At 39.2% G+C, this 25,605-nt stretch overlaps 1 protein-coding gene across 4 annotated transcripts in view; it reads right to left on the bottom strand.

Moving 5' to 3' along the window:
• Ckap5 (cytoskeleton associated protein 5) overlaps positions 1–24,131 on the bottom strand; it is a 94,359-nt gene extending 70,228 nt beyond the window's left edge. Inside the window, exons 1-2 of one of the 4 annotated variants that reach the window (XM_060371787.1) lie at positions 24,041–24,131; positions 978–1,071 (exon numbers count right to left, since the gene is read on the bottom strand). In XM_060371787.1, coding sequence (XP_060227770.1) covers positions 978–1,034 — 57 coding nt within the window. In that variant the 5' untranslated portion in view covers positions 1,035–1,071; positions 24,041–24,131. Of the gene's footprint in view, positions 1–977; positions 1,072–13,058; positions 13,204–23,512; positions 23,678–24,040 lie in introns of those variants that run through there. The other 3 variants (XM_060371784.1, XM_060371786.1, XM_060371785.1) reach the window with 3 other exon arrangements.
• Between the last annotated feature and the right edge of the window lie 1,474 nt (positions 24,132–25,605).

The following is a 25,605-nucleotide window of genomic DNA, read 5'->3' on the forward strand; positions in this document are numbered from 1 at the left end:
AAAAAAAAGCTAGACATCACAGAGCAAAACAGAATATAACTGCAAAGAGTGGTTTCCATAAATTAAAATGCTAATGAAAATCTCGTTACTTTTTAAAGATAGATTTCTTTTCCTTCTTCACTACTGCACTTTTCTTTCTTTGAATTTTTTCCAGAATTTTTTTGGGGGGGAGGATGGGAGACTTGAGACAGAATTTCTCTGTATAGCTCTGGCTTTCCTAGAACTCACTCTGTCTTCCATGCTTGCCTCAAATTCAGAGATCCTGCCTGACCCCTCTCCCTCCTGAGTGCTGGCATTAAAGGAAAGAAATTTTAATGAATCTAGAGACACCTATGCTGTGTCTGTGGGGTATGTGTGCGTGTGGGTATGTGGAGTGTCTGTGTGACTAAGGGTGCACATGTGCCAGGCTGTAACTGTGGAGGTCACATGACAACTTTTGGGAGTCTTGTCTCTTTTTCTACCTGGTTTTTGAAGCAGGCTCTCTCTCATTTTTGCATTGCATATTCCAGGCTAGCTGGCATGAGAACTTCTAGGAGGTTTTCTTGTCTCCATCTCCCATCTGAGTATCGGGTGCTGGGCTCACAAATGCAACCAAGCCACTGAACCCACCCTTTCATAGATCTGGTTTACAACTTAGGTCATTAGGCTGGAACAACAAGGGTTTTTATTCACTGAATTGTCTTCCTGTTTTGTTGAGACAAGATCATGTAGCCCAGGCTAGACTAGAATTTGTTATGTAACCAAGACTGGCCTTGAATTTCTGATTCTCTTCTTCCATCTCCCCAGTACTGGGATTACAGAAGTGCACCATCACAATTAGGTAGGAAACACCCATTACTAATGACATAAAAATAACGTTTTTAACAAGATATCAGTATGTTTAAACTCCCAATGCTTTTACATTCTAAGTAAGGTAATAGTATAACTGCTGATCAAACAAGCTAACGACAATAAAATGTAAGTTCTAGAAGTCTTACCTTGTGTTCACATTTCTGATCAACTGGTAGTTTCAACCACTCACTGTCATCTCCCATTGTGCTTCTAGTTTTTTCTTGTAGTTAAAAGTAGTTCCTAGTCAGATAGAGAGTAAAGACTAGTCAGTAAAGAGAAGAAACTCATTAACTACAGTAAGCAAGTAGTCTCTTATGACAAAAAAAAAAAAACAAAAAAAAAAAAACGGGACTTTTCTCAGGCTATTATTTGATCATACATGTATAAATAAGAGTTAAGAAGTCCATCCTTTGATCAAATGCTTGCTTATTACTTAATTCCATTAATAGAACATTTTTCTTCCTTTTGATTTTTTGAGACAGGGTCTTATTATGGTTCTGGCTGTCCTCAAATTCACGAAGATTCATCTACCTCTGCCTCAGTGTTAGAATTAAAGGTTTGTGCTACACCTGGCTAATAGAACATTTTCTTAATCAGAAAAAAAACAGGACATGGAGTTCTAGTAGAAGGATCAATAATTCAAGATCAGTCTCATGTACATTTAGTGAGTTTGAAGGCAGCCTTGGTTACATGAGACACTGTCTCAAAAAACCTTTTTTTCCTTTTTTAAATTTATGTATTTTTTTATGTATGAAAGTTCCTGTCTGCATGCCAGAAGAGAGCATCAAATCCCATTATAGTTGGTTGTGAGCTACCATGTGGTTGTTGGGAATTGAACTCAGGACCTATGGAAGAGTAACTAGTATTCTCTAAGTCATCTCTCCAGCACCCAAGGAAGCCGACATTAGCAAACAGAGGAATCTGTTTGCCTTCAGAGGTTCCCATCTCTGTCCCAAACCAGGACACTGGATAGTCTCATATATGAGACTAGATCTCCATACTTGGACCACACAGAGAATGTTACAGATGTCATTTTTTCTTTAGAAGACAATTTATCTGACTTTATCTGTGTAACCAAACATGCTTTTATTTACTAAGCATCCCTCCTTTCTTCCCTAAAAATGTCGTCTCTATTCTTTTCTGTAACTTAGAATGCTATAAAAACTTCACTCATTTCTATTATATATATGTAAAGAAATACAGTCTGTCCTGCTAATCTGTCTACTATTGATTTCATATGCTTACTTATCCAGCCTTCAGAGGATATAAAGACTTTTTTTTCTTTTCATAGAGAAGAAAAAAAGTTCGGATAGCCATTTCAATTGTTCACCTAACTTTCCTTATAGAAAATAATTTATATGAGCCAAGTACGATGATACAAGCTTGCAAACCTAGCCCTCAAGAGGCTGAGGCATGAGACCTTGTCTCAGAATAATACAAAACAACAGAAACAACAGAATAGAATAGAACAGAACAGAACAGAACAGAACAGAACAGAACAGAAGAACAGAACAGAAGCTGTATATGGTGGTTCAAGCCTGTAATCCTAGCACTCATGATGCTGAGACAGGAGAATCATTCAAAGAGGGAGGCCAGCCTGGGCTATAGAGTGAGTCTGAAGCCAGACTATTAGAAGAGTGAGTCTTCTGGGAGAGAGGGAGGAAGAAAGAAGGGAGATAGGGAGGGAGAGAGGGAGGGAAGAAGAATATTATTACAGATAAATAAATACTACCATGCTTATATAAACTAGTAAAAAAGTTAAACCCATGAATGATTTGTTCCTTTATAAATATTCTGTGTATTTAAACCTTTTTGTTGTTGTTTTTTAAGACAGAGTCTCACTACGTAGCCTTAGCTGGCACGGAGCTTGTTACATAGACAGTCTGGCTTAGAACTCACAGAGATTCACTTGCCTTCTAACACCCAAGTGCTGAGATTAAAAGTGTGAGCTACTATGTCTAGCTTAAATCATTTTTAAAATACGTACTTTTATTATCTGTGTGTGTTGGGGGTCCCCTGTGGAGATCAGAAGAAAGTGTCAGTTTCCCCAGAGCTAGCACTACAGGCAGTTCACCTGACACGTGTGCTGGGAGTTGAAATAGGTCCTCTGGAAGAGCAGTATCACCAAACATCTCTCCTGCCTCATTTTAAGAAATTTTTGGGTGAGGTTTATAGTAAATACATCTTTAATAACTTTATGCTTTTCATTAGGAAAGATCTAATCTTATGTTTTTTTTCCTTAGGAGAAACAATCTTTCTGATTATGAAAATAATGTTACTGAAGAAACTTTACCATTAACTATAGGATATAAAGTATTAAAATAAAAATGTACTGGTAGTTGGTAATTAAAATGAGCATAGTATATAAATCACATAAAAAAGGCAAGGATTCTCCTTTTCTAACTGTCTGTGCTTTGTTTCTGGCCTAGGTTGGCTTTGAACTCACTATGCAGTTGAGGATAATCTTATAATCTTTATCCTTCTGCCTCACCTCTAAAGTACTGGCATTATAGGTTCATGCCACTATGCCCAGATAAAGCCTTTTCCCCCCACAATTGTAATATTTTCATGTTTTTGAGAATATAACACAACACCCACATAGTATTCCACTCTATGAAAATACCACAATTAGCAAGCAATCTTACTGTGCTTTTACTGAACCACTCTACAGCCTCTCAAAGTCCTTAAAGTATAGTAATCCACCTGTGTTTACATCAACTATGTGAGGAAAAAAAAACAAAACTTCTTTTCCCTTTATGTACTAGGTTCACAAAGATTAATTTGTGAAAACAACAAAACTGGTATCCAGTGAGACTAAACTCATTCTTTTTCTTTGCACTTTATTTCTTCCCATCAAACAGAAGGAAACATCCCGGGGGAGGGGGAATGCTTAAAAACAAAGATTAAATAAATCATAATAGTTTACTACAGTAAGTAGAGCTATACTTAAGACTTCTCTCCCAAATCTCTATGCTTGAGAAATAACAGCAGTATTTTAGAGCAAAAGTCAAACCTTAATAGAGAATTTGCAGACATTCTAATTCAGCAATAGCAAACTAGGATAATAGTTTGGGAAACCACATGACTTTACCTTTCTTGAAGATGCACACACTCTATGCACATAGTGAGTTCAAAGCCAACCACCCATCAATTCCATCTCTCTCTCTCCCTCCTCCCCTCTAGACAGATAGACAGATCTCCTAAAATTATGCTAACTGAAAAAGATCTACATAAGAATGTTCACAGGAATGTCAAAGTTGTTTATCAAAAGGACAGTGAATAAATAGTAGTATATTTAAATACAAAACAAAACACTAATGCCTTTAATCCCCATGCTCCGAGGCAGAGGCAGGTGAATGTCTATGAGTTTGAGGCCAGCCTGGTCCACAAAGTGAGCTCTAGGACAGCCAAGGCTACACAGTGAAACTCTGTCTCAAAAAAAGAATATATACATAATTAAATAAACTGAATAACAATTGAAAATGAACTAGTAGTCCTTTTTAAAAATTATATAGGGAAGAATCTCCCTTTCTCTCCCCACTAATTACATACTAACATGTTTATAAAATATTAGATCTATAAAGTCAAGTTTCCTAGGTGAGTGCAAGATCACCTAACTGCTACGGATCTTGGTCTCACTTTGGTGAATCATAAAAATGCTAAGCACAGAATAATTATTTGACCCTGTAATTCAATTAAGTTCATATTCAAAAGAATAGAAAACAAGTAGTCAAGTAAATACTTACACCTGCATGTTCACAGAATTATTATTCACAGGTGTGTGTGGATGTGGATGAACCCATGTCTATCAATGGATGAAAAAAATGCAAACATATACATTACTGCTGCAAGAGGAAAAATAACACTGATATAAAATATAACACGAACCTCTGGAACATTATGCAAGTGAAAGAATTCAAAACCAAGACTGATACTGTGGCTCATGTTTATTAATTCTAGCTCTCCAGGAGGCTAATGCAGAAAGCTGAGGCAGAAGGATTACTAAGAATATAAAACCAACCTTGGTACATAGTGAACTCTAGACCAACCTAGGTTACACTGTGAGACTTCATGTCACAAAGTAAAAAATGTTCCTTTGTTATAAGCTTCTTCTTATACAAGCTGTCTAGTTCCAGATAGTATCTGCCAGGGATTAGATGGATGGGAAAATGGAGTGTAAATGCTGAGTGAAGTAATGGGTACCTTGGAGTAATGGAAATGCTTTGAAACCAGACAGAAGTAACAGTTGTACCACTGAACTGTATTAAATGTCACTGAACTGTTCATTTAAAAATCGTTAATTTTGGGCTAGTGAGATGGCTCAGCAGGTAAAAGCATACACCTGATGACCTAAATTTGGTACCTAGAACCCATTTTGCAAGGACACATCTGACTTCTAAAATTAGCCTTAAATGTTCAAAAGCATGCACATGCATATACATATACAGTAATCAAAAACAAAAATTTAAGTGATTAATTTTATTACGTGAATAATAATAATTTTTTAAGTTTCCCAGTTGATTTGAATGTGAAGCCTGGATTTAGGTAGGTTTCATGGCACACACCTTTGAGCTAAGCAATTAGGAGATAGAGGCCAGCCTGGTCTACATAGTGAGTTCCAGGACAGCCAGTGCTACACAATGAGACCTTGTCTTGAAAACAAAGAGAGAGAGAACCTCTCAATTAGTCAAAGTCTTGAGTTGCAAACAAAACAGAAAGCTAGTTCCCAAATAATCAACACAGAGATCTTTTAAAATTACAAAAGCTTTAAGGCACCATAACTGGGCAGTTACATTTTCTGATTCACAAATGCACATAGGTAAAACAGTATCTAAAAACAACAACAACAAAAACCTGGTATGTTAGCTAGGATGGTGGTATACTTTTGTAACTCTAGCATTTGGGAATCTGAGACAAGACATGCCAGTCTGAGGCCAATGTTGGCTAGCTACATACATAGCAAGATACTCAAAAACAAAACAAAAACTCTGATATGTTAAATCTACCATCCAATCAACAAACTGGAATACTATTAGCATTACTGCATCTGAATGTTTTTTGTGTCCACCCTCTCCTTTTGCCCACAAGAGCACTTCCTTAAAGAATGTTCAAATCTGTCCTTTTATGTGTTAGTCTCTACATAGGTCTCTACAGGGTCTCTACATAGCTGTGGCTGTCCTGGAATTCACCATGTAGAGTGCTTAGATTAAAGGAATGAACCAACATGCCCAGCTTAAATCTATGTCTTAATGAAATTTTTCTTCTTCTGGGAGATGGTCTCATAAATCATGTAGCTCTGACTGGCCTAACAGGCTAGTCTCAAACTCAGAGATGGAGATCCTCCTGCCTCTGTTTCCCAGGTGCTGGTATTAAAATGCATGCATCATTGTGCCCTGGCTCAATCACTTTCTATGTAACAAAACCTGACTGTGATCATATAGATAATGATTGTCACATCAAGTGTAGTTTTCTATGGTTGCTATTTCACTCACCATTTTGCTTATAAAATTTATATGTGCTAGTTAAACTGTGATTCAAAGGCTAGGGTGTAGCTCACTACTGGAGTGCTTATCTAGCCTGTGTAAGCCCCGTGTTCTTTTCTAAGCTCAGAAAACAAGGTAGAGCTCAGAGTCATATGCTTGTCTACAAATTGTACTTTCAGAGATAAACAGATTTGGAAATACGCATTTAGAAACTTGTATAGCATAAAATCTAACTTCTTCTACTGTAGTGGGTCTATTTACTAAGGCTTAAGTATAAACTCAGCAAGGAAAGTAAAATACAGATTGAAGCTGTGAAGTAATCAAGGTCAGACCTTGAATAGCCTTCTAAGTAAATGTTAAAACAATTTAGACATCAGTTCAACTGTAAAAGGAGACTTTGAAGGACTGTCAGTAAAATTACATTTGCTATCAAATTTATATGGTTCTTTTCTCAGCAAATGGCTTCTTTTCTCAATTTATTGATTAACTGACTGATGACTAATTAACACAGGATTAAACACAGGGCCTCATGCATTCTAGGTCAGTGCTCCACTGAGCTCCAGCTCCAGTCAAACTTGTATTTTTCAAAGAGGGGTTGGGGATGTGACTTGGCTGGTAGAAAGCTTGCACTGTACATACAAAGGCTTGGGATCAGTCTGAGCACTGCACAAACCAGGTGGTACACTGCAATTCAGGAGGTAGAGGCAGGAAGATCAGGGTATCAAGGTCTTCCTCAACTACATAGGCAGTTGCAGGACAGCCTAGGATACATGAACCCCTATCTCAAAAACAAAAATAATCAAAGATCATATAATATAAACGTATATCAATGCACAGAATGACTTGAAAACCAGTAAAAAAGAGAAGAAAAGCAGTCAGAAGTCCAAGAAGAGTTTAAATGAAAGATGATGGTATCCTGGACCTAAGGGAAAAGTCATATTCTATTTCATATTCCTCTACCAAGTTCATGTTAAAGAATGAAAGAAGGATTTTAGACAAGGTGAGTTAAGCTGTATGACAAATCAACAAGTATGACAAAATTAAGACAAATGTTGATGCAGGCAGTAGTCGGAGACTCAAGCCTGGAGCATCAGTAGACATGTTACTAAAAACCAAGAGAGTGGATGATAGCACTGAGGGAGAGTACATAGTGAGAAGATCAAGGACGGAGTTTAGATTAAATTAGCATTTACTAGAACAGGCAGAGCTTGGGTGGTACTGTATGCCTATACTCCCAGGACTCAGGAGGTAGAAGTAGGAGAATTGCAAGTTGAAGCTACAAGACCCTATTTTAACAAACAAAAAGAGCAACCCTCCAGTTCCAACAACAAAAATCAGAAAACACTAGCTAAAACAAAAACAAAAAACAAAACCAAAAAACCTCACCCCAAAAGAACTAAATTATCAAATTTCAGTTTTTGTTTTTGAAAAATTTTTTTTATGATCTTCTATTTTATCTTGGGATCTAAATTGTTTAAACAATTCTGTTATTTTCAAACCCACTACAGACTTGGAGAAAGGCCAGGGATAACACATTGAGTTAACAACATATGTAAAAAAGTAGGAATAATAATACTCAATCATTTATTGTGTGTAGTACATGAGTTACTTTACATAAAACACTTCAAGATTAGATACTCAGAATATACCAAGGGCTCAAGTGCTCAAAAATACAACTAGTTATCATCACTTGAAAGCATTTATTTCACTCTTAATTTTACTTGATTACAATTTTATAGAATTCAAACACTCAAAATGAATTTGTTTTTTTTTAAAATTTTTTTGTGATATTTAAAAATGGCATATTTAATAAATCAAATGGAACATCTAAAAAAATAAAATATGATACACACAACACACAGATCCCTTAATAGTTTTATACTTGTTTTATTTTCTTTACTTTTGTTGGTACACTGGCCAAGTAAAGAAGTGAAAACCGGCCAGGCAGTAGCTCAAGTCTTTAATCCCAGCACTCAGGAGGCAAAGGCAGGCGGATCTCTGTACATTCAAGGCCAGCCTGGTCTACAAAACAAGTTCAGGACAGCCAGTGCTACACAGAGACTATCTCAAAAATCAAAACAAACAAAACATAAAAAACAAAAAAGTGAAACCAGTTCTGTCTCCCCTTTTTGGATAGTCTCACTAGGCAGCTCAGGTGAGCCTCCAAATTCACAATTTTCCTGACTCAGCTTTCCATTTACTGAGATTACAGGTGTGTGCTGTCACACCTAGCTCTGTTATTTGTCATTAAAGTGACTACTGCAAAGCCATACTTTGTCTTTCTATGCAAATATTAACTAATGATTATCATAAAGAAAGACCATATTCTGATGTCTCCAGAATTTATTCTGGAAGTAATGAAGAAACACTATCTGTGTAATATGGAACACAGGTAGAACAAAACCTCCCAGTTTCACAAAAGGTCACAGGTTAAAGGTCTGAATGTCTCCTTAGAGAAATACTTTCCAAATTAAAACCAAATAAGCATTAATAACTAGAAAGAAGAAAAAAAACCCAAATGTGTATCAACTGATATATGGATAACTAAAATGTGGTGAACTAATACAGTGAAATATTAAGAGTACAAAGAAATAAAATATGGATAAAACTTACAGCATGGATGAATCCTGACAACATTATATTAAGTCAAAGGACTCTATATGGTAAGATTCTATTTTTTAAAAATGTCTAAAAGAGTTTTTTTTGTTTTGTTTTTAAGTAAAATTAGTAAATACCTCGGACTTGAATGTTTGAAAGTATTGGGGGAAAGGATATAAGAGTATTTTTTGTTTGTTTTGTTTTGAAGACAGGATTTCTGTGTAGCTCTGGCAGTCCTAGACTCGCTTTGTAGATCAGGCTTGCCTCTGCCTCCCAGAGTGCTGGAATGATAGTTGTGCTCCACAACATTTTTGGTTTTCTTGGTGGTACTGGGGGACTAATCCTTGCTCAGGCCTTGAGCATATTAGGCAAGCACTCTACTACTGATTTATATCCCTTGGACTCTTTTGGAAGTAATGAAAATGTTCTTAAAATTGTGGTGAGAGTTACACAAAAACTAACCCAGTTTATTACTAAAGTCCTAAGGAGATGAACCACAATGTTCTCAACAAGTTTAGAACAGTACAAGTAAGATAGATAAACAGAGAGCTATAATATAAAATAAAATGCCATATGTGGAAAGTACCATAAACAAGGGGCAAATAGTTCAGAGTGGGAGAGACTGTCAGGGACAGCCTCATGGCATTTGAACTCAGTGATGAATGATAAACTCTGGAGAAATAGCTCAGAGGTTAAGAGCACTTGCTGCTCTTGCACAGGATCCAGGTTCAATTCCCAGTACCCACATGGTAGTTCACAACTACCCATAATTCCAGTTCTAGAGTATCCAACACCCTCTTCTGACTTCCTGGGCACCAGGCACATAAGTGGTGCACATATACATGCAGGCAAAACACTCAAACACATAAAATAAAATAAATCTTAAAAAAGAAAAAGAGTATTAAAAAGGAATAGTAGTAAACACCTGTGATTTCAACACTTGGGAAACTGAGGCAGGAAGAGGATTGTGAGTTTGAGACCAGCATGGAGTACACAATAAGATTCTATTTCCAAAGAGGGGAGGGACAGGTGGAAAAGAAGTAATTTCATATTTAGGAAACATGAAAGGTAAAGTCTTGGAGAAAAGAAAGTGGCATCATGTTTACAGAAACCGCTGAATGTAAAATCAGAGATTAAGGTCAGAGCATGGCGGTAATGATTCAGATAAATGACTAATCAACATCTACTCTAAAAGATACTTCATAGAACAAGTTGGAAAGTAGAAGGTTTTGTTTGGGGGTAGTTGTTTTCCATTTGAAACAAGTCAGATTTTCAATTTCTGATCTTCCTGCCTCTATACCTCCAAAGTGGTGAGAGTACAGGCTGTATCAACGTACATGAGGAAAAGCAGTATTTTGATAGGAAATTCACAGTATTCCTCCAGGAGCTACAACTGGAAGTCTGACCAATAGGAATGGATACTGATGAGAATTATATTACAGACAAAGAATCAGCAAGGAGGTAAAAGCTGAGGGGAAACGTTTAATGTGGAAAGGGAGGCTCCAGTCTAAGAGGTAGGGTGAAAATGGTACCACTCACAAAATGTGTTGAGTTGTTTTTGAAGAATAAAGGAGAAAACTACAAGTATGATTCTGATTTTAGTCTGATTTTAGATAATTTAGATACAAATTATCATAAAGGGGGGACAGGTGGGAGGCACTATATTCAAGTGGCTAGAAAAGTAACACCAGGGTGAACAGAGGGCTCTGGATTTTATATACAAAGGGGGGAGGGTGTCTGGAGAGATGGCTCAGAGGTTAGGAGCACTGGCTGCTCTTCCAGAGGTCCTGAGTTCAATTCCCAGCAACCACATGAGATCTGGTGCCCTGTTCTGATGTGCAGACAGAACACTGTATATATAACAAATCTTTTTTAGAAAAACCCTGTTTTTATATTAAGTAACAGTTTGATTTTTGTTTTAAATGCTAACAAAACAAACAAAACAAAACAAAACAAAAACTTCTGAAAGACCCATGATACTTGTTGTGATTCATATGGTCTGGTCCCTGTTAAAATATTCAGAAATTTCAAGTTGTTCAATGTTCCTAGGAGATTTTACCTAGCCTGCAACTGAGGCAAAGGCAAAGAGGTCATTGAAAAAAGAATTTAGTTCTACCAAAGAATTATCCATTTTAATACTGATATAGCTAATGTTTCCAAAGACCTCAAATATGACATAGTTTGTACTTTTGCTAGTAAACGTTTAGATGTAATTGTTTATTTTTAGACATGAGGTTAAGAAATGTTTAAGATTATACATAATGGCAGAACTTAGAATAAATTTCAAACTGTCCCATTTTGCAGTGTTTAAATAACAATTTTTCCATTAAATATATAAACGTAAGTATAAAATCTTATCATAAAATGCAGACCCAAGCAATCTGGTATTCTTATTCTTCACCCACCTAAAAAACAAGGCACAGAGAGATTATACGTACTTTACAGTACCTCCACCACTATTCTTCCCCAACTACCCAAATGCTAAAATGTGGTATCCTTTTATTTTAAATTCCTATGTGCTAGTCGACAATAACAGGAGGGCTAGTAAACAGTTTGGTTTTGCCTTTTACTTGGAAAGAAGTATTGGCAGTTCAACTTTTCTATGGCAAATTCCCAAGCTCTTGGCCTACAAAGCTCTTCACTATCACAATTCAAGAGCTCTGAATTTTATTACTATTCCTGACCTCTCACTTTGGCTAAGAAAATGCTACTGCAGAATCACAGTATGAGTCTGAGAAGCTTGAGGAAAGATTTGCCCAACCCCCAACCTTTTTGCCAGTAGTTCCAGGTATTTGGAAGGTCAAGACAAGAGGATGACTTGATTCCAAATGTTTGGGAGCCAGCCTGGGTATCATACCAATATCACAATCTTAGAAAACAAAACAAAAACAAACAAACAAAACCATAATAAACCAGACCGGCAGGATGGATCTGTGTGTAAAAGCTCTTGCTATTAAGCCTGCCGACCTGAGTTCAGTCCCTGGGGTCCACATGATGCAAGGAGAGAGCCAACGCCTGTAAGCTGTCCTCTGGCATCACATACAGGCTGTGACATGCTTATGCCTACAACCCCCCCAAAAATAAACGTTCTAAAAAATTAAACCTTATAAATGATCACTAACATGCAATGACACTAATTTGAAAAAAAAAAAAAAAAAGACAACTATAAAAATAACGAGCATACATGTTTACAGATCTTTACTCAAAACACATCTAGGAAGGGCACAAGGACTAAAAAAATGAATAAAAATTATATAACTGTCATAGAATATTTAAATTCTTGTCCAAGGCCAAAAAGAATAGCATCTCTATGCAGAACAAGCAAAAATGGTAACACTTTCCTTCTAACAAATATCTCCACTGCCTCCAGATATCTCCATTAACAAGAACATGAGTTAATCATCTTGCTTGTGTATTCTGAATTATGGAGCTAGAAATTTGAACTTCTTTTCTAGCAAGTTATCTCCAACTTCAGCCATGGTTGTTTTCCTTGTTCTGGAATCATAACCTCCCACAGATTTCCTCAGAAACTGAAAAAGGTGAAGAGCTATATTATTTACATTGTGCTATTTTATCACCAGGAAAGAAGGTTAGCTGAACTCTCCCTAATAGATGATCACTGTCACTGTCTCCAAAAGGGGTATTGGATACCAACACAGGCCTCTGGGGAGATGGAAAGCTAAACCCGCTGTGAATTAGGTCAACTTCGGGAGTTACTGTTCAACATTGCCAAGGTGATTGAAAACCTACAGCCTACTCATTCGGGAAGCTAGCCAGGTCTCTAAATCCCAAGCTAAGAACCCAAGGCCCAGAGCCCTAGATTCAGCTGCACTCCCATCCTGCCCCACCAGGTGAAACTCCGATAAAAATCAAGCCTCTCTTCGCTCCAAGCAGGACCTACCCAGGCTGGGGAAAGCCAGATCATAGGCACCACTCAAACACAACATATCCAAACAAACACCCTAGAGCTGCTGTCACCACCCAGAGTTAGAGCTGATGTCCCAGCTTTAGCACACTGCAGAGGGCATTGTTTTCACTCCTTCCCGGACTTATACTCTGAAAGGCCGGTTAAATGCCGTGTACTTCCGGATCAGCACGGGATGCTTGCCCCCTTTCCGTAGTCTGACACTTAAGTCTGACACTTACGTTTTCCCTAGCAGGTAGAGGTCGGCCCTTAAGTCCGTGCAGATTCAGCAGGAATACCCGGTAGCAGGCGGGAGGCAGCGGCATTGGCAAGTCAGCTGCTGGGAACCGCCCTCTCCGAGGGCGGGGACAGGAGCACCACTGTCAGAGTGCCCGCCCCACCCTCCATGCCCCCTGCACGCACACAGAACGCTTAAAGGGGCCGCAGCGGCCTTCACCCAGAGGTCTGCAGGCCCAAGGTGCTACCTCAGGCTCAAGGGTTTTCCAAAGCAGGAGGTAAACGATGGAACAACTTGGGAAGTGGATCTCTGGTTTGGTAGCATTACAGGTAATGTCACATAAAAAAAAGGAGATGACTAGTTTCCAATACTACAATCTTTGAAGGGTGAAAAACAATTACTACAGACAATAGTTAAACTATCAGAGTAAATATCCAGATGCCATCATGGAAGCTGCTTTTTCCATTAACCTCAGAATTAGCAATTCTTTAAACTCCAACACAAAGACAAAGCAGCTTTCGATGCTTCTCTTTGCCCTTTCACAGCAAAGGGAAGGCTCCTAGTAAGATCGAAGGTAGGAAGGTACTTGGAGGCAAAAAAGCAAGAGCACTTTCTTCTTGTGAATAAAAGATGACTTTTCAAAAATCTGACAAGAATTCACAAGTCTATATAAGCAAAAGAATATTGCATGCAAATACAATTGAGGTATACAATTATCTGATTTAAAAGAAAGTTCTTGATCAATTTGTAGGGAAACTGCACTACCATCTCAGGGAGTGCGCGGCAATGGCTTATCAGGTAAGGGTAGTCATTGAATAAGCCTGGCAGTAAGAGTTCAACCTCTGGAATCCAGAGACGGAAGGAGAGAACTCCACATGGCAAATGCACCCCACTCTCAACACACACAATTAAAAATATCTCAAAGTAAATACATGGTCTTTGAGATCTTAAAAGTTTATCACTATTCATCAATTTCCACTGAATATCTCTCCAACATACAAAATGAGAAAAAGACATTCCTCCATTGACTTATTTAATTTGCAGCATTATGGATTGAACAAAGAGCCTTGTACATGGTTAGGCAAGACCTCTGTTGGAGCTCTGTCCCTTGCCTTTTTTAAAACTTAAGTTATATTTTGAAACAATATCTCACTAAACTCAGGTTCCCTGTGGAATTATTTGTGTAGTCTAGGCAGGTCTTGAACTTGTAACCCTGCTTCAGACTCCTGAAGAGACCAGATTACAGACCTGCACATCAGGCCCAGCCCCACAACAGAATTTAAATGAAACAAAACAAAACAAAATTAAACAAAAAACAAACAACAACAACAAAAAACCCCCACACCTTACTAAAGCCACCACGAAATCAGTATGAAAATAAACTTAAAGACTTTATAAATTAACACCTCTAATGGGAACAGGGGCTCAAGCAAAAATTTAGATTTTGGGGACAAACCGAAAGACTTGAGAGTAGGCTCAGATTAGCCTTAATCTGAAGGTTTTGGAGAACTGAAGAGAAACTGACTAAAGACTCAAGATATTTCCACAGTACATTTATTGACATTCCTGAATTTAAGTAATAAAGACCCTCTTTCATTATATACCCATGAAGTTAATTAACATTGTTCTAAGGATTTGTAGATTAGTCCTCTTCAACAGCTTTTTAAAAAAAGGTTTATCTAGCAGGGGCCTGGTAGCACACACCTGTAATCCCAGCACTCTGGGAGGCAGAGGCAGGTGGATCTGAGTTCGAGGCCAGCCTTGTCTATAAAGCAGATCTCTGTGTTTTTCAGAATTATACTATACAGAATGAATTTTACTGTATATAAATTATATTTCAGTATGCCTGACTTCAAATGAAAGGTCTTATCTTAGGGAGTTGTCTCTCCTGGCCTTTCTGAGCACTCATCGCAAATCAACTCACATAAACACACACATATACATAAATAGTAAAAGTAAATAAATCTTTTTTTTTTTTCCTGGTTTTTCAAGACAGGGTTTCTCTGTGTAGCCTTGGCTGTCCTGTAACTCACTATGTAGACCAGGCTGGTCTCAAATTCAGAGATCCATCTGTCTGTGCCTCCTAAGTACTAGGCTTAAAGACATGCACCACTACCACCCGAATATAACATGCTCCTTTTCTTTTCTTTTTTTTTTAAATCAACCAGTCACTGATCATTTAGTATAAATCATAAATGTCTTTTTGTTGTTGTTGTTTTTCGAGTCAGGGTTTCTCTGTGTAGCCATAGCTGCCTGGAACTCTATCTGTAGACCAGGCTGGCCTCAAACTAAGAGATCCACCTGCCCCTGCCTCCTGGGTGCTGGGATTAGAAGTGTGTGATTCCACCGCAGTAGCCAGGCCACTTTTTCCAATTGCATCTGCCAAAAAAATCAAATTTTTTTTTCTCACCAAAAACTCAAATGGATCAAGAAAAAGTACTGCTAGTCAGAAAAAAAAACACACAAAAATGTATCATTTAAATCCATTAGTCAGACTTTTATTTTCTTGAAAAAGATGTTTTATTATGTGCAGGTATTTGTGACTTGCTGGACGTGAATGTGCATGCAGGTATCCAGGGAGGCCATTAGAAAATGTTAGATCCCCTGATGCTGAGTTACAGACAGCTATGAGCCACTTGATGTGGGTGACTAGAACTGAACCATTGTGTAGCAATTTCATCTCCCAGGAAACCTCCATAACACAAAAGTAAACCCCCAAGACTACACAAGAAAAGTTTATTGGGAGACACTCTCAGACAAGCTAAGGTCCCTTGAAGAGGTTTAGACCAACTGAGTATTTGGAGAGGATACTCTCCAATCAAGTACTTGAGTTTCCCAGCTTCTGAGAGCTGTCACCTGTGGTGGGGTGGGCTTTGAGTTGCTTCTGTTCCTGTAAGTAAGCTACCTCAACCATATTCCTGTAAGTAATCCCAATAAAACCCACTGGTTCACCAAGTTGAACTTTTGGTGTTATCCATACTTTGATCTACGGTGGACTCATTATCTGAGGTGTACGAGTCTTGCCAGGGAAAGTCTTGTCACACAACATGAACTCAGGTCCTCTCCAGGAGTAAGAAGTGCTCTTGCAACCTCAAGGCCAAGCCTCCAATCTGACTGTTTTTTCAATACTCAGATGGGCTTTTCTATGGCTTAACTAAAATTCTAAAATAATAATGTCTTCATCTAGCAAGTCATATTGAACATCTTTATTGTTAAAAGTGTAATCCTCTAGAAGACAAAAGAAACTATTAATAATTTTAAAACATAAAAATATGCTTCATGTTACAAACAAGTACCAAGGCTATAATAAGAGAAAAAGGGCCTGTAGGCCGGTGAGATAGCTCAATGAGTAAAAGTGCTTGCTGCTTAATCTGACAACCTGAATTCAACCTCCAGTGCCCACAAGGTAGAAGGAAAGAACTAATTCCTACAAGTTGTTCTCTGACCTACACTCACAATAATAAATGTATTAAAAACCTTTTAGGGGGACTGGAGAGATGGCTTTGCAGTTAAGAGCACTGTCTGCTTTTCCGGAGGTCCTGAATTCAAGTCCCAGCAAACACGTGGTGGCTCACAACTATTTATATTGGGATCTGATGCAGGTGTACATGCAAATAGAGCACTTGTATAAAGAAACAAACAAACACATACATAAATCTATCTTAAAATAAAAATAAAAAATAATTAAAAAAATAAAATAAAAACCTTTTAGCACTGGCCATGGTAGCGCACACCTTTAATCCCAGACTTGGGAGGCAGAGGCAGGTATATCTCTATGAAGCCAGCCTGAACTACAAAGTGAGTCCAGGACAGCCAGGGCTATTATACAGACCCTGTCTCGCAAAACCAAAAAACAATGAAGATCAATAACCAATTTCCAAGAGAATTGAAAACATAACATAAAATGATACATACAATGCTGATAGCAGGATTTATAATAGCCTCAAAACGGATACTCATCAACTTATAAGGCAAACAAATGTTTATCCATATAATAGAATATCATACAGTCATAAAAAGGAATGGCATAGTGATGCATGCTACAACATGGATGAACCTCAAACATTATTCAAAGTAAAAGATGTCAGATACAAAAGGACACGTGTCGTACAATTCCACTATTATGAAGTCTTGAGAGACAGAAAGTTGTTGCTAGGGAATGAAGGGGAATGGGAAGTGATTGCTAATAGGTATAAAATTTCTTCTGGTGAAATAATACAAATGTTTTGGAATTAGACAATGATGTTAACATGTTCATAGAACATGTTAAAAGCCCCCAAATAAGTTTTATGGTACAGAAATTATACTTTAAGAGTTTAATGACAGGAGACATTTAAAAAAAAAAAAAAGCTATGGCATACCCACAGAATAGATAATCTACAGGCAGAAAAATAGTTATTAGTAGCAGCATATACAAATCTAACAATCCATAATTGGGGGGGGCATTAATTGCTTAATATATAGTGCAGCAATATAAGCCCAAACATTGTATCTAGAAGCACATACATCCTTGGCTAAATAAAATACTGGAAGATATTTTGAAAGCTCAGCATAGAAGAGACAGGAAAAGGACTGGAGAAATAGCTCAGCTGTTAAAAAGCACTTGTTCTTACACAGGTTCAGTTCCCAGCACCCACATGGCAGCCCATTACCTTCTATAACTCTAGTTGCAGGGGATCTGACACTCTACTCTGTATTTCACAGCTATCATAAACTCACATGGTACACAGACATACATTCAGGCAAAACACCCATACAAATAATAATTTTGTTTTGAAACTGGGTCTTTACATATCCCTAGCCATCCTGGAACTCATTATGTAGACCAGGCTGGCATCAAACTCAGAGATCCACCTGCCTCTGCTTCCCAAGAGCTGAAATTAAAGCAATGCAATTATTATTATTATTTTTAAGAGCACTGGATGCCCTTCCAGAGGGCCCAGGTTTGATTCCTAGCACCTAGATGGTGGCTAAAAACTGCTTGTAACTCCAGTTCCAGAAATTTTCTGGCCTCTTCAGGGACTGCATGCATGTGGTACATATACACACGCGCAAGCACTCATATACATAAAATAAAAATTAAAAAAGAGGCAGGGAATATAATCAGGAATGCAAGAATAGAGGGTTGCCTGGACAATGGTAATAATTTAGTTCTTAAGTTGAGGATAATAAATAAGTGCTTTTAAAAATTGATAGCATAATTACTTTTAATATATAAGAGTTTAGGAGAGGGACTTTGCCTCCAACTAAAAGGATCTTATAATGTAAAAACATATTCTGTAGTGTTAAAGCACAGTGTAAAGCAAACTTTTTTTTTAACTTAAGAAACACAGTTGGAGACGGAGGGAGGAAAGAAGGGAGAAAAATATTCCACAACTTCTTCCCTGACATTAATTATCTATAACATTTCAGAGAAGTCATCTCATCTTTGAGCCTTTAGTATTCTCATGTACAGAACCTCTAAAATATTATGAAATGGTACTTGACAACAGCTATCCAATAAACAAGGTGTTTTCTTTTCTTCTTCTTTCAAGACAGAATTTCCCTATATAGCCTTGGTTGTCCTGGACTCACTTTGTAATACAGGCTGGCCTCAAACTCACAGAGATCTGCCTGCCTCTTCTTCTTTGAGTGCTCGGATAACAGGAATGCACAACCTTGCCTGGTGTGTGTTTAGAGAACTCTACATAAAAAGCCAGGGAGGGCAGAGTGGGTCCTGGGGCCAGTCTAGCCAAAATGGCAAGTCAGGTTTAGCAAGACAGCCTGTCTCAAAAAATTAAGATAGAGGGCATGGAGAGAGACGGCTCAGAGGTTGAAAGCACTGGCTGCTTTTCCAGAGGTCCAGAGTTCAATTCCCAGCAACTACATGATAGCTCATAACCATCTATAATATGATCTGGTGCCCTCTTCTGGCGCAGACAGAACGTTAAATACATAATAGATAAATAAAAAAAAAATTTTTTTTAATGAAAATAGAGCCAGATTCAGTGGCACACACCTTTAATTCCAGTGCTCAGGAGGCAGAAGCAGGCAGATCTCTGATTTCGAGGCCAGCCTGGTCTACAGAGTGATTTCCAGGACAACTAAGACTACATATAGAAACCCTGTCTCAAACCAGCCAGCCAGCCAGCCAAACAACAGCTTAGTGTGGTAGCATGCACCTGTAATCTCAGTACTCCTACAATGAAATGGGAGGTGGAGAAGCTCATTGGCTGGACCATCTAACCTGGAGTACCATGTTGATGTGGTGTAAACAGAGACCCTGCCTCAAAAACACAGGGTGGAAGATGAAGACTACCAAAACTTTTCCTCTGACTTCCATGAATGTGACACAGACACAGACATAGACACAGACACACACACACACACACACACACACACACACACGACACAGACCAAAATTAATAAAATAAGTAAATGGCAATTTAGAGACTGATGGCACAGGCTTATAAACCCAGCTCCTTGTGAAACACAGGCAGGAGAATCACAAGTTCAAGACTACATAAAAATGAAAATGAAAAAAATCTTTTTTAAAGAAAGCTGTGGAATATAGTCAATGGCATATAGCGCTTGTCTAAAATGTGTTAGGTCTAGGCTTAATTCCTAGTGCCTCAGGAAGAAAATGTAAAATGAAGTAAGAAAAATAAGTCTTCCGTACAGAATTCCAAATAAAATATGTAGGGAGTTATTCCTCCAGAAACTGGAACTAAATCCACACCTATTTTCAGGATGGTTTAGACTGAAGACATGTCTAACCTATAGCTTGTAGGCCTCATGCAGCTGAGACTAGCTGTGAAGAAAGCCCAATATAAAAATCATAAACTTACTAAAACACCATGAAAAATTTTTTGGAAAAGAAAAGTTTATCCATGTGAGTGTGACTTGATTTTATGAAGCTTCACCCTACACTTTGTAGATAACACCACCAGTCTCAAAAGGTTGGACACATTTGGCAGTTAGCAACTCTTCCAAAGAATAGGTATAGAAAAGAAGAAATAGTAATTTGTTGTGGATATAAACATGTTTTTGTTTTAACCCAGGTGTGGGATGTGGGACCGATTTCAGAAAGTCCAAGCAGTAAACTATTTGCCTCATGTAGGCTATGAGCTCTTTGCCAGTTGCAGGTAGTTTAAATCTGAGAACTCTAGACAGAGAATAAATGCCAGAGCCCAAAGAGTGTGGGCTGCTCCTGCTTCCCCCCTTGCTGCTCCTGATTGCTGTTGTGAGACAAGAAGTTGGACATCTTCTGAAACAAGGATGGGATTGGCTCCAAGGAACCCAACGACCCTAGCCAGCAGGAAGCACCTAAGAAAACTGCACCCCCTCTCCGACTAACCTTTTCTCTCTCCTACCTGGTATTGGGATGTTGGAGGGGACTGGGGTGGGGTAGAGAGAAAAAGATTTAAAAAAAAATGAAAATAAAAGTTTTAAAACTTACACAACATAAAACAAAAAGTAAGAGAGATGGCTCAGGACGAGAAGACACCTGACAAACTTGATGACCCAAGTTCAATTCCAGTTACCACCCTGATAGAAAAATGAGAACTAGCTCTGAAGGCTGTCCTCTGACCTCCACTTGCACACTATAGTATATGCACCCAAATGCATAGACAAGTGGCTCTTAACTTTCCTAATGCTGTGACCCCTTTTTATTTTATTTTAAATTATAGTTATACTACATTACAAATATTTATATTACATACTACATGTTATTAGTATATATAATATTTATTATACATATAATAAAATTATCACTCTCACCATCTGACCTCATGGGCACTAGACATGCAGATGGTACACACATACATGCAGGCAAAACACTCACATGTATAAAATAAATGAATGACTAATAAATAAAAATTTTAAAACCCTAAGTAATAACTTTGAACTCAAGATGTAAGAATATGAGAATCATTTAAAACTTCACACCTCTCTAACAATGACCAACAAGAAACATGCACAATTAGATTAACATCTCAACTTTAAAGCTGGCACGGTGGTACAGATTTATAAATCCAAGCATGGAGGTAGCAAAGGCATGAGGTTTACCACAAATTCAAGGCCATCCTAATCTACATAGTAGGTTTCAGGCCAGCTATAGCTACATATCAAGACTCTACCTCTCTATCAAAACAACACACACTTTAAGCTCCCTCTTATCCTGCCACACTCACAGCCGTTCCTAAAGTAAACACTATTTTCAACCAACTCCCTAAAATATTACCATGCCTGTTATCTATATTTCATGTCTCTAGTAGATATATCAAAGAGGAGAAGGGCTCTACTCTAAATCTGTTCTTGAATTTTTTTTTAAAAAGCCATTACTTTATATACAATAATGGTAAGAGCAAAGACCCTTTCCACCTAACCTGGATTTAAATTTGGGTTCTATTAAGTCATATGACTTCGAGCAAGTTGCATAATCTTTCTCAGTCCCTCATAGGTAAAATTCTGACAGTTAAAGATAGAATGTCACACACAGAGATCATGCACTAAATGTATTAGCCACTGCCAGCAAACATACTTGAGAACTTACTTTGTTTAGGGCTAAGGGCTGAGCTAGCGGGATTACAGAACTTTAACTTGCTGCAGTAAACTGTTTGAAAGAGGAGTCTGTGAAACTCCCTTAGGTGCTTTTGTCCTGGTTCACAAGTATGCTCTTCAGATCTAGAATAATGTTTAACATCCAACAGACATCAGCTTCAGGAGAGCACAGACAGCCTGGCTTCACTACAATATAAAGTTTTCATTTGTTCTTGTTGGGGTTTTGCTGCTATTTTTTGAGACAGAGTCTCACTCTGTAATCCATTTTAGCCAGAAACTCATTATGTAGTCCCAATCTGGTCTCATGCTCATAGCAATCCTCCTGCTTTAGCCTCCCACATTCTGAAACCAGGCGTGAATCACTATGCCTGGCAAGTTTTCATACCATCAAGACTGTTACCACTGGGAGCTGGAGAAACAGTTCAGAGTTAAGTGCACTTGTTGCTCTTGCAGAGGACCCGAGTCTGGTTAACCAGCACCCACATGTCTGCCTATAAGCACCTGGCTCCAGTTCCAGGAGATCCAGTGCCTCCTTCTGCAGTCTGTGGAACAGGCACATTCATGCTGCACGTACATGCATAGAGATAGAACAACCATAAAAAAAATAACAAATCTCTAAAAAAAGATTTTAACACTATCCAAAGGTATTGTTAAAGAAGTTGTTCTTAACTTCTTTCTCTGTATTCATCTTCAGAACTACTAAAATAGAATTACCACACACCATGCCTCATAGTTCAAAGTTGATGATCCAAACTTTCAAAGTAATGAAGAGAAAGGTATATGGCATATTGTTATGAAATACCTTTACTTGCCACCTCCTTAAGTGAACAGCATTAAAAATTTGTGTAAAATTTTGGGACCAGGAGAGGCTTAAAGGGTAAGGGTGTTTTCTGCCACGCATGACAACTAAGGTTTGATCCTCAGAACCCATATGATGGAAGAAGAGAACAGACGTTGTCTGACATTAGGCATGTGCACTGATCCAACCACAAAAATAAATGTAAAAAAAAAAAATCTTTTAATCTAGGTATATGGATAGATGTTTTGCCTGTGTGTATGTACAATGTACATGCATTGCCCATGGACTCCAGAAGAGGGCATCCGACCTCTGAAACTGGGAACTGGAGTTACAGATGATTGTGAGCCAATAAGTGGGTGCTAGGAGTCCTCTGAAAGAGCAACCAGTGTCCCTAAGCTCTGAGCCATCCCTCCAGGACCATGGAGTAAAATTTAAACAAAACGTGGTGTACAATTTTTTCATTACAGGTTTACTACCTTGATTTAACTTACGTTGGAAACTAAGTTGATTTTGATTTTTTTCTTCATTAAACCTTATAGTTTGTCCAGTCACTTTAGAAAAGTGTCAAATGACTGTTAGCTTGATTTATGTTCTTGCTCTTTAGGTCACAGAAGGACTTTTCAGGGTGATGAAAATGGAGAAAAAAGGATTTACCTTTCTAAAAATGAGTTTTCACTTCTATAATTATACATAATGTATGACAAGCATCCTATCTGGGCCAAGATTCAATGCCTTGGTTCCTAGGAGAATTAGAGCCGTGCATAAATTTGGGACAAGTTCTGCAAAACCTCTATTGACGCTGAAATCAGAAACTCATTGTCAAGACTCATCGACACCAATATATTCTCTAACACACAGCAGCCACTCTGGCAACATCTCTTTCATCATTTCCTACACAAGGAACAAGATGGGATGCATTCAATCCTGCCTGGCAATTACCACGACTCTGGGCAGCTCTCAACGACAACGATTTTGCTAAGAGCTAAAAAGTGAGAATCTCATTCACCTGGCCTTGAAGAGGCAAGGCCTGACTAACCTTCCCAGCTGGCTATTGTACTCTCCGAAACCTTCAGAGCTTTGCAAAAAACAAAAACAAACAAAAAAAAAAAACCCACCTCAACTCCGCTGACACTTTCCGAGGGCGAAAACCAAGGGCGGGGCGGTGGACAAACAGAAGCGTTAAAAAATAAAAAAATCCGCCGCAGGTAGGGGGCCGCAGGTACGGTGTGCAGGCCCGCCCGGGCAGCCCGCTGTGGCCCCGCTCGGCGGCGGCTAGGCCCATCACACCCACCGCGGCCCTCCGGGGCTCTTGTCCATTCATTTGACAATTCCGCGAGGCGCGCTCCACCAGGGGCCCGCCCGCCGGGCCCCCGCCCCAGCTCGGCCGCCTCGGCCTCCCGCCGCGAGCTCCGCTCACCTCCAGCCCCGGCCTCCGGCCCGAGCGAGCGCCCACGCCCCCCGCCCCGCCGGCCGCGGGCTCCCCCGGCCTCCGCCCCGCTCCGCCGCCTCAGGGCCGCCGGGTGCGCGAGAGCGCGGAGGCCGGCGTCCGCCGAGGGCCCCGCCCGCGGTCGCGAGGGCCCCGGCGCGCGCCACGGCGGCCCCTCGGGCTCCGGGTCAGCAGGGGAGGCCCGCCGTGCACTCACCTCCTCCGGGTCAGAACCGAGGGGCCCTTGCTCTAAGCCGTTTAAAACCGCTTGGGCCGCCGCACACCCCGCAGTGTCCTCGTTGTTGATTGGTCCTGCGGGGACCGCCTCTCGCCCTCTCATTGGTCAGTTTGAAAGGGCTGCGGGCACGCGCCGCCTGCGGCCTTAAAGGGACCGCGCGCAGCTGCTTTCCGAGGGCTGCTGGTCAGGCGGGCAAGCCAGCGGCTGCAGGAATGGCTACCGATGGCTTCGGGTTGAAGAGCGGAAGATATGTGGTAAACTGTGCATTCCCAGCTATCATCCTGTTGTCTTTACCTAACTGCAGATGTTTTAAACTGCTGTCAACGTCTCTGCCTTTTTTTTTTTTTTTAATGAGACCGTGCATTCGCAAATATTGATTGTGCAATTCTGTGCTAAGAGGGATGCAGGAGGCAAGGAAGGAGCCTCGAATGGAGGCCGGATGCTAAATTGTAATACTGGACTTCTTTTGAAGAAAGCACTTTTCTCGGTTAATCTGGACCTCTGTTTCCTCGAGTAGGAAATAGAATAAGTATATTTCCTTACAAATTTAATCTGAAGCCGGCAGTGGTGACATACTTAATCCCAGCTCTGGAGGCAGGCGGGATCTCTGTGAGTTAGAGGCCAGCCTGGTCTAACAAGCGAGTTCAGGACCGCCAGAAGCGAGTTCTGTTACAAAGAGAAACCTCGTCTCAAAAAATAAAAAAATAAAAAAAAATTAAAAAAAAAAAAAACAACAACAAAAAATTAATGTAAGGATTTAATACTACAAGCTGAGTATCTAGGAATGGCCTTTATGAACAGCAACACCTTTGCAAATTTTTCTGAAAATGAGAAGTATCGTTTGATGAAATATGATTGTCAAATTCTATTTTATGCACTCAGGGAGGCAGAGGCAGACAGATCATTATGAGTTTGAGGCCAGCCTGGTCTATAAAGCAAGTCCAGGACAGCCAACGCTACCCAGAAAAACCCTGTCTTGAAAAAAAAAAAGTGTTTTATTTATTTGCCTTATGGAGGGGTAGTGGTACATAGAAGTCAGAGGACAACTTGCTAGGTGTTGGTTCTCTCCACTCACAATATAGTTTCTGGAGCTCAAATTCAGGTCACCAGACTTGACAGCAAACACCTCTAAACATTAAGCTATCTCACCTGCACTATTTTATTCCTTGAGACAGGGTCCTACTCTGTAGTCTGGGCTAGCCTGGACCCGGCACTATGGACCTGGGTGCCTCAAATTTGTGACATCATTCCACCTCTGCCTTCCAAGTACTAGGATTTCAGGCATGTGCAATACCCAGCTAAAATTCTCTCTTGACTCAATATCCAACATTTCTATGAATATTGTGTTATAATATAATAATGATGTTTCCTTACAAATCTAATGTGAGGATTTACCATAACAAAGCAGAGACAGGCAGATCTCTGAGTTGAAAGCTGCACAAAGAAACCCTGTCTCAAAAAAAAAAAAAAAAACCAAAACCAACCGACAAATTTCGGAATATCAATAGAACCCTATGCAGTTGTCCAGAAAGATTGTCATTGAT

Source organism: Meriones unguiculatus, chromosome 18, assembly GCF_030254825.1.
Source record: "Meriones unguiculatus strain TT.TT164.6M chromosome 18, Bangor_MerUng_6.1, whole genome shotgun sequence".
NCBI classification, from domain to species: Eukaryota; Metazoa; Chordata; class Mammalia; order Rodentia; family Muridae; genus Meriones; species Meriones unguiculatus.